Here is a 12,843-nt window from a genome sequence, read left to right as displayed (position 1 = left end):
AAAATTGCGAGGTCGCTGCAAACTAAACTTATATTTATTTTGACTGAAAACTGCCATCGATGTTGATTTTTCACACTGTAAAAATACGAGGCCGCCGTCTGAACTACAGATTTTATCCGTTTGTCTTTCCAGTCTTTTCTCACCGACGCCAGCAATTAATCTTTCAAAGCATGAATGGCAAAATTTGAGTAACATACACGTGGATTTTATTGCAAAAACACACATACAGACACGGCAGAAGAATAACTGTTTCGTCTACAGCCTGTCACCATTCATTCATCTAAAGACTTAATAAAAATACAATGTGAATAAAATGCAGAGTGAAAAGTGTTCAAAGTAGCCTGAAAACTGACCCCAAATAGTTTGAAACTTCATTTGTATTTCTAGGGAATTCATGCTGTCAAATTAGACACTAAATTGTGATTTCATTACAGCTTTTTTTATTATTTGGCGTTTTAAGAGAAGGATGGTTTTGAAGAAATTCCCCAAGTGTTCATTTTTCTTTAGTTTGGTCGTCTTATTTCTTCTTTTCATCTTTTTTGCCGTCTTGCTTGTTTCCCGTCTGGGAACCCAGGGAGCCCATTGCGTTGCGGATGGCCTCATTGTTGGGATCGACTCCAGGCAGGTTCTCCAAGACGCTCTGAAGGAACTCTGGGTCTTGCATTACATCATAGTCGTCTTCCTCCTTTTTAATAAAAAAAAATTAAAATAATTTAGAAAGTTTAGGTATTTTATTGTTTTTACTGGATGTAAAACAGCAGCTCTAGATATTAGAAACGTGTTTACCCCTTAAGTCACATTGGGAAATCCGTTTCTTACTCACGGGTTACTTTTCTTGTTTCAAAACACCATTCATTTATGGATTTAAATGTCCAAAATACAAAGTATTTTTTTTTTTATTCTCTTACAAAAATAATTTAAGTAGTTCACTTTGAAATTATAGCAGGTATTGTTAGAGAGGTCAGGTTTTAAATGGAACCTGCAAAATCTCTGAACAGGAAGGAAGCAGACAGATGGATGGAGGAAGTAACATGGGCTGACCAATGGATGGATAAACAGATGTAGGATGGACTAACGACTGACAAACTAATGGATGGAAAGATAAACTCATGTATCTATGTATGGATAGATTAATTAATTTCCCTTCAGGATGAATAAAGTATTTTTGAATTTGAATAATAGATGGTAAGCAAACAGATGGATGGAGATACTTATGCATGCATGGATGGATTGATAGATGAACAGATGAATAGATAAAAGGGCAGGGAATAAACCCTCGAAATACAAATATTTTCCCATACATTATTTTGTCTCCATAATTATACTAGAACCAAATTCTATACTTTTCCAGACTGATTAGGAATCCTGTCTGTTGCTCCACTTATTATTTTACCTTTGTTAGCAGGAAATCACATCCTTAAATCAGACGCAGAAATAGCAGTTCAATAAGGAACACCTAACGGCTAAACATCTTTGTCTTTTATCAGGATGATGGATTCCTTCGCACTGTTGTCATGATCATTAAAAAAAAAAGACTCAAGTTTTAAACACAGCTTCACCTACTTCCAGGGTGCATAGAAAGGGACAATAATCTAAAGCCTTTAAGACTGTGGTCATCTACTGAAGGCCACAAGTTGAACATGAATCAGTCTGTTAATAATGTTTTCTCAAAACAACAAGTGCGGCTGGAGTCCTAACCTGATGCAACTGGTTTCATGTTCTAAAACCCCTGGTACTAAAACTGTATATAGAGTCTGAAAAAAACTGACCTTGGCTGATTCTGCAGTGTCCATTGGGGCTCCTGTATCCATTTCACCGTACTCTGTTCACAAGAAAACACTTATCCAACATGCCAAGAAGAGAATGGAGTATACATTTTTATAAGGAATGAAACCCACCTCCTCCAGCTAAAGACATCTGCATGGCGTAGGCTATCTGTTCTTCTTCTGTCATGCTGCTGATATCAGGAAGAACTGCAGCACCGCTTTCAGGCTGAGAAACTGACATCTTCAACAAGGCCTCCTCCGACTCTGTCAAAATTAATGCCAAAGAAAATCAATCTTTTTTTCTTTGCTGTTTTACAACAATCGAGTCACTTAGAGCAAATATCTGAGAAATCTTGATGCTACCGTCTGTACTGGGTGTGGGCATGCCTGCCTCGACTGCAGTAGCAGTAGCTCTGCGGGCCTCTTCTTCCTGCCTCTGTCGTTGCTCCTCCATTGAAACACGCAGGGCCTAAAGCCAGGCACAAATTGCAGTGTAAAAAGCTCATCTTTTATTGCAGTAGCATATTCTCACACTAAAAAAAAATCCAACTTTTAATTTGAGTATATTTATTTATTGTAGGAAAAAACATAAAATCACTGGTGCAACTTCTATCTCACCACCAATAATTCTTGTAGAATAAATGAAACTGAAATATGTTTTTTCACTTCACACTTTTCTTTTTATGCTGACCAGAGTTTCTAGGAACTTATTAGTGATGCGGGACTTGATATTTCCCTGGATTATAAATATGACCTCACATAGAAACCTATTTCTATTCCTTCACTAGGCTGGGCAAGGACCCAAGTTTCTAATGGGGCCCAACAAACGTTAGATGCCCTCTACGTACCTACAGGTTGTTTGGCAGGATTGCCTTTTCTGTCCTACAGTCATACATGTAAAGATGTGGAGTTTCCTAAACTCTACTGAGACTATAACTGGAACTATACCTGAAACTGTGCATTACAATAAAGCTGATTGTTCTGGCAACAAACACCTGAGGTGGGTTTGCTATTAAAGGATGAATATTGAGGAAAATACCTGTTTATTTAGATACCTACCTATTTAGATAGTCATGTTGCAGATTTTAGGGCCTCACTATAAAGAAAGGCTCTAAAATCTGCCATTTTATTTCTCACATAATGTGTTCCTTTATGGTAATTACAAAGATGTCATTAAGTGCATACATGCTAAGTTAACTAGCATTCAGGGCGCATGTTTTTACTGCTTACCAAGGCCAACTCAGGATCAGCACTGGGGTCAACACCGAACTCAAAGTCGCTGGCACCCAGCCCCATCAAAGAGCCTCCCTCACCGGCCAAGATGGGAGAGGACAGCAGGGTGTCAGCCAGGCTGGGTCCAGGAGGAACTGTGACCAAGTTGGAGCCCGTTCCCTCCTTTCCATTTAGAGTGTTAATAAATGCGGTCAGCTTGTCTGTGTTCACCTTCTGAATAAGCGGACAGACACATTAGATTGTCAGCAAAAAGAGAAAAGAAAATACACCACTACAGGAAACACTTTCCATTTCAAAATGCCTTGCTTCCTAAATGACTAGATTTTGTTTCTGGTATTTTTGTCAAATTCTGGACGTTGGAGAACAAAATACACCTCGTGTAGGTTCTCCAAATCATGAAACAAAGCCGTGCTAGAATTGGCTTTTGATTTTTGGACTATGGTATGGAGCCAATTCACTGCTTTTTTTTGCTATCTAGACTAAAATAAATAATTTCAGTTTCAAGATCTATGACTCTTGGACTTTTTTACAAGTACTGGAGAATCCCACGCTAGATGCAGATTCTTTAAAGCACCATCTGGGAATGCTGATACCTCTAGTCTGTTAAAAAATAAAAAGATTTTTAAAATAGCAGCTTTAATCCTTCGGCATTTTGACCAGACCCAGTTTAATAAGCACAGGCCCAGTTCAACCTGAATACAACCAAGATACTAACTATTAAATGTTGAAGTCCTGTGGCGAGGCAGATTAAAGGCAACGCATTGCAAATGAAACACGACTTTTTTGACATTTCATAAGAGTTTAAAGCTCCTGTGAGGTTTATCAAACATGAAACGTATTGTTTCAAGAAAAAATTATTAACTTGAAGTAAGACAAATCTGCTTTATTCATAACTGCATAACAACATTACAAAACATGCCATAAGTGTGGCAATTTTTAATACATTTCTGTCAAAGCAAACGTCCAAGTGATTTGGAAAGAAAGCAGCTAAAATAATATTTAATTCTCTGTTCTGTTGGACTCTGGACAGATTCCACCGCATTATTCCAAAGGTAATGAGTACAAATACCTTCCTGTACGACAGTAACTGGCAATGCTTTAAAACGTTGTTTGGTCCAAATACCCAGATTCACCACTGATTCAAGACAGTCAGTCATTTTCTACCGCTTATTCCATAGTGGGTCACGGGGGAGCTGGTGCCTATCTCCAGCAGTCTATGGGCGAGAGGCAGGGTACACCCTGGACAGGTCGCCAGTCCATCGCAGGGCAACACACATACAACCACACACACATTCATTCATACACCTAAGGGCAATTTAGAGTGACCAATTAACCTAACAGGCATGTCTTTGGACTGTGGGAGGAAGCCGGAGTACCCGGTGAGAACCCACGCATGAACATGCAAACTCCATGCAGAAAGACCCCAGGCCAGGAATCGAACCCAGGACCTTCTTGCTGCAAGGCAACAGTGCTACCAACTGCGCCACCGTGCAGCCTGATTCAAGACTGATATGTGATTATATCTGTGAGGTCATACTTCACTGCACTATACTTGCTATTACTGAAATTCAATAATCAATAAGCTTGATGATCCATGAAAATATCGGCCTGAGCTAGGTAAGGGAACAGTTAAACATTTAAATTTTGTTGAGGGTGTTTTATTTATCTTTTTGGAAAATATGTCAAAGAGTGAACTGGCTAAGCCATTGTAAAAGGGAGCATAGCCGTGGTTGTTGCATTGGAAACTAGATGCATTGTCAGTGTGATTAAAATAAACATTTAAGTGCAAGAACAGCTTTCATTTTTTTGTTGTCTTATATAAAATGTTGGAATGTGTGAATTTAGGACAAGATATCTGTGTTATTACATTTTTCTGTTAAATACTAAGATGAAAATGGGTTGGAGAGGGCTTATAATGCTGCGAATGCAATTCCTGATTCTAGTCAGGAATGCTTACTTAAAGATAATTTGTCTTAAATGCAGTTTTCTAATCTTGATTTATGTAGGTGGTAGACCTGGATCCAGAGCATTGCCACAATTATGGAACTAAGAATGAGTTAAATAACAAGAAGATGAAATGCAAGGTAAAAAACAAAAAAGATGCTACCTTTGAGGGGAAGGATGCTACGTTTGAGCATTACAAGCTTATTATGAGACTCAATAGCTCATAATTGTAGTAAATATTGCTCAGAATGAGTTTTTGGGGCTAGTTTCAAGATTCCTTTTATCTTGTAATGATTCAATAAAATGTCGCATTTCTAGAAATCTTATCAAGTTATTTTTCCCTGGTTTCATCGGCAGATTCTTTTGTTATTATTTTAAGCCAAAAAATCTCCTTTTTATTTGATTTTTTCCTCATTTTTGAAAGTGCCATTTTCCCAGTATATTTCCCAGTATATTGAGCTTTGTTTGATTTTTTTGGGCTTTAGAAAATGGAAAAGAGGCTGGAAAACCAAACATCCGTCCATACTCAATTTATTATTTGCATACTTATCCAAAAAATGGAATATATTGAAAGTTAATTTCATATTTTTCAAAACCCAGAAACTTAAAGAACCCAACACTTAAAAGTCACAGACTGCAGAAGAGATCATGAAAAATAAACTCGTCACCTCTTCACCAAAGTTGATGATATCCACGTTCACCTTCTCCTTTTTCAGGCGCTTTGCCATCTTAACAAGCTGCAAGATCAGCAGGGTGGGACACAGACAGGGAGAGATAAGGCAGAAAATAAAGTGTATATAGTGGAAACAGTAGTCCTAGCACATACAGTGAGGAAAATAAGTATTTGAACACCCTGCAAGTTCTCCCACTTAAAAATCATGGAGGGGTCTGAAATTTTCATCTGAGGTGCAGGTCCACTGTGAGAGACATACTCTAAAAAAAAATAACAAATCCAGAAATAACAATGTATGATTTTTTTAAATAATTTATTTGTGTTACTGCTGCAAATAAGTATTTGAACACCTGCCAATCAGCAAAAACTTCTGCCTCAAAGACCTGTTAGTCCGCCTCCACTCCACTTATTATTCTAAATTAGAAGCACCTGTTTGAGGTCGTTAGCTGCATAAAGACACCTGCCCACCTCACACAATCAGTAAGACTCGTAACTACCAACATAGCTAAGACCAAAGAGTTGTCCAAAGACACCAGAGACAAAATTGTAGACCTCCACAAGGCTGGAAAGGGCTACGGAGCAATTACCAAGCAGCTTGGTGAAAAAAGATCAACTGTTGGAGCAATTATTAGAAAATGCAAGAAACATGACTGTCAATCTCCCTCGGACTGGGGCTCCATGCAAGATCTCAACTCGTGGCGTATCAATGATCCTAAGAAAGGTGAGGAATCAGCCCAGAACTACACGGGAGGAGCTGGTCAATGACCTGAAGCGAGCTGGCACCACTGTTTCCAAGGTTACAGTGGGTAATACACTAAGACGTCATAGTTTAAAGTCATGGCTGGCAGGGAAGGTTCCTCTGCTTAAATCTGCACACATCCAGGCCCGTCTTAAGTTTGCCCATGACCATTTGGATGATCCAGAGGAGTCATGGGAGAAGGTTCTGTGGTCAGATGAGACCAAAATAGAACTTTTTGGTCTTAATTCCAGTCGCCGTGTTTGGAGGACAAAGAATGATGAGTACCATCCCAAAATCACCATCCCTACTGTGAAGCACGGGGGTGGAAGCATCATGCTTTGGGGGTGTTTTTCTGTACATGGGACAGGACGACTGCGTGTATTAAGGAGAGGATGACTGGGGCCATGTGTTGTGAGATTTTAAGGAACAACCTCCTTCCCTCAGTTAGAGCATTGAAGATGGGTCGTGGTTGGGTCTTCCAACATGACAATGACCCGAAGCACACAGCCAGGATAACCAAGGAGTGGCTCCGTAAGAAGCATATCAAGGTTCTGGAGTGGCCTAGCCAGTCTCCAGACCTAAACCCTATAAAAAATCTCTGGAGGGAGCTCAAACTCCGTGTTTCTCAGCGACAGCCCAGAAACCTGGTTGATCTGGAGAAGATCTGTGTGGAGGAATGGACCAAAATCCCCGCTGCTGTTTGTGCAAACCTGGTGAAAAACTACAGGAAACGTTGACCTCTGTAATTGCAAACAACGGCTACTTTACCAAATATTAACATTGATTTTCACAGGTGTTGAAATACTTATTTGCAGCAGTAACACACAAATAAATTATTTTTAAAAATCACACATTGTGATTTGCAGATTTGTTTTTGTTTTTTTTTAGATTATGTCTCTCACAGTGGACATGAACTTAAAGATGAAAATTTCAGACACCTCCATGATTTCTAAGTGGGAGAACTTGCAAAGTTGCAGGGTGTTCAAAGACTTATTTTCCTCACTGTATCCCTCGGAAAAGGTTTGGCCTAAAATGACACGAAACACTTCAAACTCACGTCTTTTTCATTGTCCTCCACAGGACTCCCAATAAAGGCAATGATCCTCATTTTGTGGTTTTTGCCTTGTCTGTGTTTTAAAGCCAGCTGGAAAAGACAAGAACATGGCTGCTCAAAAAGTGCTGCTGTGCTTTAAAGCACACATATGTAAAGATATTAAAACTTGGTGAGAAGAATGATGCATGTAGTTAGACTTCTGGAGAATGGGAGAAAAAGATTTAAAACAGCAGTGGAGTTATACATACAGGTCCTTCTCAAAATATTAGCATATTGTGATAAAGTTCATTATTTTCCATAATGTCATGATGAAAATTTAACATTCATATATTTTAGATTCATTGCACACTAACTGAAATATTTCAGGTCTTTTATTGTCTTAATACGGATGATTTTGGCATACAGCTCATGAAAACCCAAAATTCCTATCTCACAAAATTAGCATATTATTAAAAGGGTCTCTAAACGAGCTATGAACCTAATCATCTGAATCAACGAGTTAACTCTAAACACCTGCAAAAGATTCCTGAGGCCTTTAAAACTCCCAGCCTGGTTCATCACTCAAAACCCCAATCATGGGTAAGACTGCCGACCTGACTGCTGTCCAGAAGGCCACTATTGACACCCTCAAGCAACAGGGTAAGACACAGAAAGAAATTTCTGAATGAATAGGTTGTTCCCAGAGTGCTGTATCAAGGTACCTCAGTGGGAAGTCTGTGGGAAGGAAAAAGTGTGGCAGAAAACGCTGCACAACGAGAAGAGGTGACCGGACCCTGAGGAAGATTGTGGAGAAGGGCCGATTCCAGACCTTGGGGGACCTGCGGAAGCAGTGGACTGAGTCTGGAGTAGAAACATCCAGAGCCACCGTGCACAGGCGTGTGCAGGAAATGGGCTACAGGTGCTGCATTCCCCAGGTCAAGCCACTTTTGAACCAGAAACAGCGGCAGAAGCGCCTGACCTGGGCTACAGAGAAGCAGCACTGGACTGTTGCTCAGTGGTCCAAAGTACTTTTTTCAGATGAAAGCAAATTCTGCATGTCATTCGGAAATCAAGGTGCCAGAGTCTGGAGGAAGACTGGGGAGAAGGAAATGCCAAAATGCCAGAAGTCCAGTGTCAAGTACCCACAGTCAGTGATGGTCTGGGGTGCCGTGTCAGCTGCTGGTGTTGGTCCACTGTGTTTTATCAAGGGCAGGGTCAATGCAGCTAGCTATCAGGAGATTTTGGAGCACTTCATGCATCCATCTGCTGAAAAGCTTTATGGAGATGAAGATTTCATTTTTCAGCACGACCTGGCACCTGCTCACAGTGCCAAAACCACTGGTAAATGGTTTACTGACCATGGTATCACTGTGCTCAATTGGCCTGCCAACTCTCCTGACCTGAACCCCATAGAGAATCTGTGGGATATTGTGAAGAGAACGTTGAGAGACTCAAGACCCAACACTCTGGATGAGCTAAAGGCCGCTATCGAAGCATCCTGGGCCTCCATAAGACCTCAGCAGTGCCACAGGCTGATTGCCTCCATGCCACGCCGCATTGAAGCAGTCATTTCTGCCAAAGGATTCCCGACCAAGTATTGAGTGCATAACTGTACATGATTATTTGAAGGTTGACGTTTTTTGTATTAAAAACACTTTTCTTTTATTGGTTGGATGAAATATGCTAATTTTGTGAGATAGGAATTTTGGGTTTTCATGAGCTGTATGCCAAAATCATCCGTATTAAGACAATAAAAGACCTGAAATATTTCAGTTAGTGTGCAATGAATCTAAAATATATGAATGTTAAATTTTCATCATGACATTATGGAAAATAATGAACTTTATCACAATATGCTAATATTTTGAGAAGGACCTATAACCCAATGGACTGGAACCATATGGCTTATTAGATGTTATTTGGTAAATTTATGTGATTTCAGAAGTTTGAATTTGTAATTTTTCTAAACTAAATAAAATATTTCCATTTGAAGGCCCCCCATTTTGGGATTTTCCCCCAATACACTAAGGTCAGTTTGGATGCAAAATTACAATAAATAATAAATATGACTTGGCAATAACTCAGGCCTCAATGCAGCATGAGTAATAAAGACAACTGAAAACTGTACAGGAAACCTGTCTATGGAAGAACAAGACTCCGTTGTGTTTTATTAATTCTAGAGTTATTCCAAGTGCATTATAAGCACCTTACTTGCAAAAAACTTTTATTAAAACAGTCATGTTTCAAATTTTAGAGAGATTAATGTGATTAACAGAAAGTAAAAAAATTGTTCTATAATCAAGGTGTGGACATGTTTGTTTTGCTTGGAGTGTGTTTGAAATGTTACATCTATTTGATTTGGTTTAAAAAGCTGTTTCAAATTTGAAGAACATGTTAGTCTCAGTGAACTGCTTACATGAGCCACTCTGATGCCTGTACAGAATGAGATCTTTCCTGTGGGTTGGACAGCGTGTAGTTTGGACAGGATGCGGCCGGTGTCTGGTGTCAGCGTCGTAAGGACCTCACAGTTGCTACATGACAGAAGCAGCACAAACACCCACTGTTAGCCATCCTTGGGAGCCAGGAAGATGCATGAAACCCAATGCAATTTCATTTAAAAATGATCCCAAAAGAATACAGCTTTAAAAAAATAATTAAGTAAATCATTTTCCTATTAGATCGAGGATTTTCTGCCCTGAAAAGATACATTTCAACTTTTAAAAGGCATACCCAACAAATATTTCTTTGAATTTATAAAAATATTTTTCACAGGGTGAGTTGGTTAAAAATTCAGGCAATGAGAATAAAGTATTGGGCTGTTTTCCATACTCATTTTTTTAATATAATCATCCAGACCTGGAAATGCCTTAAATCATCATCCGTGCTTTTCCAGCGTGAGTCTGAATCCTGGCATAAACTTTTATGTTTAAGCATCAGCGTTAGAAAACAGGGCTGAAATATCAGGAAACTGTGTGATTACAATATTACTGTTGAAAAAAAAATATAAATAAAATCGGTTGCAATTGATCCATATTTTCCTCTCTTCTCAATCTTTACATCATCTCTCTTAATCTCAATAAGCTTTAGCATCACAGCCAGGACCCTCTATATCAGGTGTGGGCATCAAGTTCAATAAGACTTCATCTCACAGGTCCTGGACTGGATCAACCATAAAGGCAAAGCGGGCATGTGCCCAGGGGCCCAGCTCAGTCGAAATACCTCCTCTTGATTGGCTGATGTCCAGCAGGGCTGGGTACCATGAGGAGATGAATAGTTTGTCAGTATTAGGAGCCTTGTGCTTTGAGTGTCATTCTGATGGCATAATAAATTCCTCTTTGCAGCACGATGTACTGAAATGAATTCATTAAAGATGGTATTTTACCTCTTTGCAGTACTGGTAATAATAATAATAATAATAATAATAATAATGTATAGGTTTCATTTCTTACATTTTAAAATGAAAATGATTTGATCTTTACCAGTTTCTAAAATTATTTAAATCTAACCTCAAGTGTGCAATAACCCAACACAGATTTTATCATGTTATTGCTTATTAAACAAAGATGAAACCAAAAGCTTTGTGGAAAAAATAGGTTCACCCGCTGGATAGATACAAAACAGGCCAAAAGGTAAAGGTAAAAATGAAATGTTGGAATAATTTCGGGGATTTCTTTTTTTCACTTTAAGTGCTTTTTGAACAGATTCTAACCTTTTTTGATCAGATGAACTGGTTTTTGGCAAGCAGTGCGAGGATGGATGCCAGTTCCAATTTAACATCCAAACCAAATGTTGCATCCAAGCAGTCCTGTGAGACTTTGATATTGCAGTGACAATGGCAGTTCAATATACGGTCTAGCTCTACTAGCAGACTTTCTCTTGATATCAGATATAAAATTAGTGTAATGTAGAGAACCAGCTTACTTCGCCATGGTGATGAGTCCAACGTTATTCTCCGGGTTGCTGCGTGTTTTGGAGTGGCAAACAATGTTGACAGCATCCTGCTGAGCCTGTAGTCTGGTTGGTAGGAAGTCTCCATTTCTCATGTACTCGCTGTTGTCCACACTGAAGGTAAAGACGTTAATATGAGGCTGATCTAACATGTCGAGCAGCTAATTCATAACTTCAACCAACTGTAACCTAACAGACCAGTTGCATTCGTCAGACATTTTCTTCACACTCAGCTAACTGTGCTAATCACCCCAAAAACGAAGGTTATAAAGCAACGACAACGTTGTAAAGTATAACGTCACATTAAAAAAAAAATAATAATAACTCGCACAACAAGCTATAGTTAGCAACTGATAACATTAATGTTGCAGCTGGTCGAAACAATGATATCATCGCTTTTATCACAATATTCAGAACAACTGTCCATCGTAGGGGCTGGGATATTACAGCTAAATAAATCCTTTACTAGGACAGGTATTATAAGCTAACTTTAGCTACAATGACTCAGCCTGCTAACTGTTAACCATAATTTATCAGCTCGGAAAGCAGCGACATTCGTCCTGTTTTCAGTTTAACCGTCTCAGCGGTCGGGTCCTAGACAGCCATGTTTAATCATGACCAAGAAATAATCTACAATCTACTTAAAATTCGTTTTTAGAGTTCTTACCAAACCATAGTACTTTCGAGCACCATTTTGGAAACTTGTTGTTGCTCTCTGCCGCAATCTGAAAACACACTATTGGACGAGCGTTGAAGAAGAGCAGAAACGATTGGCCAGGTAATGTGACGTTTGAGTTACACACTGGGTGCGCACGGTTTGTCACCCGGAGAGATGAACGGCGCTCTGTGGGTGGAGTCTCCGCCGCTCGCCCGGATTCCCCGTTAAGAACAATCCAAACCCATTCGTGTATCTTTTTACGCCTAGAATATAAGTGTATTTCTATTGGTAGTAATGCATTTTGATGGATTACCGAAATACATACTCAGGATCTCACATATACATTTACATACAGCATATTTTCTGAATATTTAAAATGTGATCGTATTTCCGTAGATTGTGGTTTCTTAGGAGTTGACTCCTACAAAATGTATCTCCTTCGAAAGACTGTGACCCCCGAACAAGCAAAAATAACTGAGTGACAGAACTTATTTGTGTCAAAATGCCCAATTTCCATCATATGTACAGATTATCAAATCAGATACAAATTGACTCATGGTGCAGTATGAAATGTCCCCTGCAGTCCAGGCTGTGCATTAACCAGCCGATGATATTTGGTCTTTTCTACTTCATTATTCCCCCAAAATAGGCTGTTGACTCCAGCAATTTAATCCTACGGTATTGTTCAATATAATTTTTAAAAAGTAAAATAACTTTTTTTTTTACTCTTTAGAGGGCAAAAGTAAAAGATAAAAAGTAAAAAAGAAAATGCAGCTAAAATTTATAACATTATAAAATATATCTTTTGTTTTGTTTCTGAGTGTATTGGGTATATTTACAGATACCCTA

At 39.0% G+C, this 12,843-nt stretch overlaps 1 protein-coding gene across 1 annotated transcript; it reads right to left on the bottom strand.

The window, feature by feature from the left end:
* Positions 1-189: 189 nt before the first annotated feature.
* On the bottom strand, positions 190-12,161 carry LOC124878697 (26S proteasome non-ATPase regulatory subunit 4-like). Its single transcript, XM_047382790.1, has 10 exons — positions 12,004-12,161; positions 11,310-11,450; positions 9,805-9,919; positions 7,413-7,499; positions 5,612-5,680; positions 2,997-3,212; positions 2,130-2,235; positions 1,899-2,030; positions 1,770-1,822; positions 190-685 (listed from the first exon to the last, which is right to left on the bottom strand). Exons 1-10 carry the CDS (start codon positions 12,027-12,029, stop codon positions 518-520), a joined length of 1,113 nt encoding a protein of 370 aa, XP_047238746.1. The 5' UTR covers positions 12,030-12,161; the 3' UTR covers positions 190-517.
* Between the last annotated feature and the right edge of the window lie 682 nt (positions 12,162-12,843).

This window comes from Girardinichthys multiradiatus, chromosome 13, assembly GCF_021462225.1.
Source record: "Girardinichthys multiradiatus isolate DD_20200921_A chromosome 13, DD_fGirMul_XY1, whole genome shotgun sequence".
Lineage (NCBI taxonomy): Eukaryota > Metazoa > Chordata > Actinopteri > Cyprinodontiformes > Goodeidae > Girardinichthys > Girardinichthys multiradiatus.
The sequence above is the reverse complement of the archived record's forward strand: the minus strand, read 5'-3'. Positions and strand labels throughout refer to the sequence as shown.

Excerpts from the sequence above, each read along its gene's own strand:
- LOC124878697 (XM_047382790.1), bottom strand. The coding sequence starts at position 12,029 with ATGGTGCTCGAAAGTACTATGGTTTG. Across the intron at positions 2,031-2,129 it reads GCCCACACCCAGTACAGACG|AGTCGGAGGAGGCCTTGTTG; the intron begins GTAGCATCAAGA and ends TAATTTTGACAG. Across the intron at positions 1,823-1,898 it reads GATGTCTTTAGCTGGAGGAG|AGTACGGTGAAATGGATACA; the intron begins GTGGGTTTCATT and ends TCTTGTGAACAG.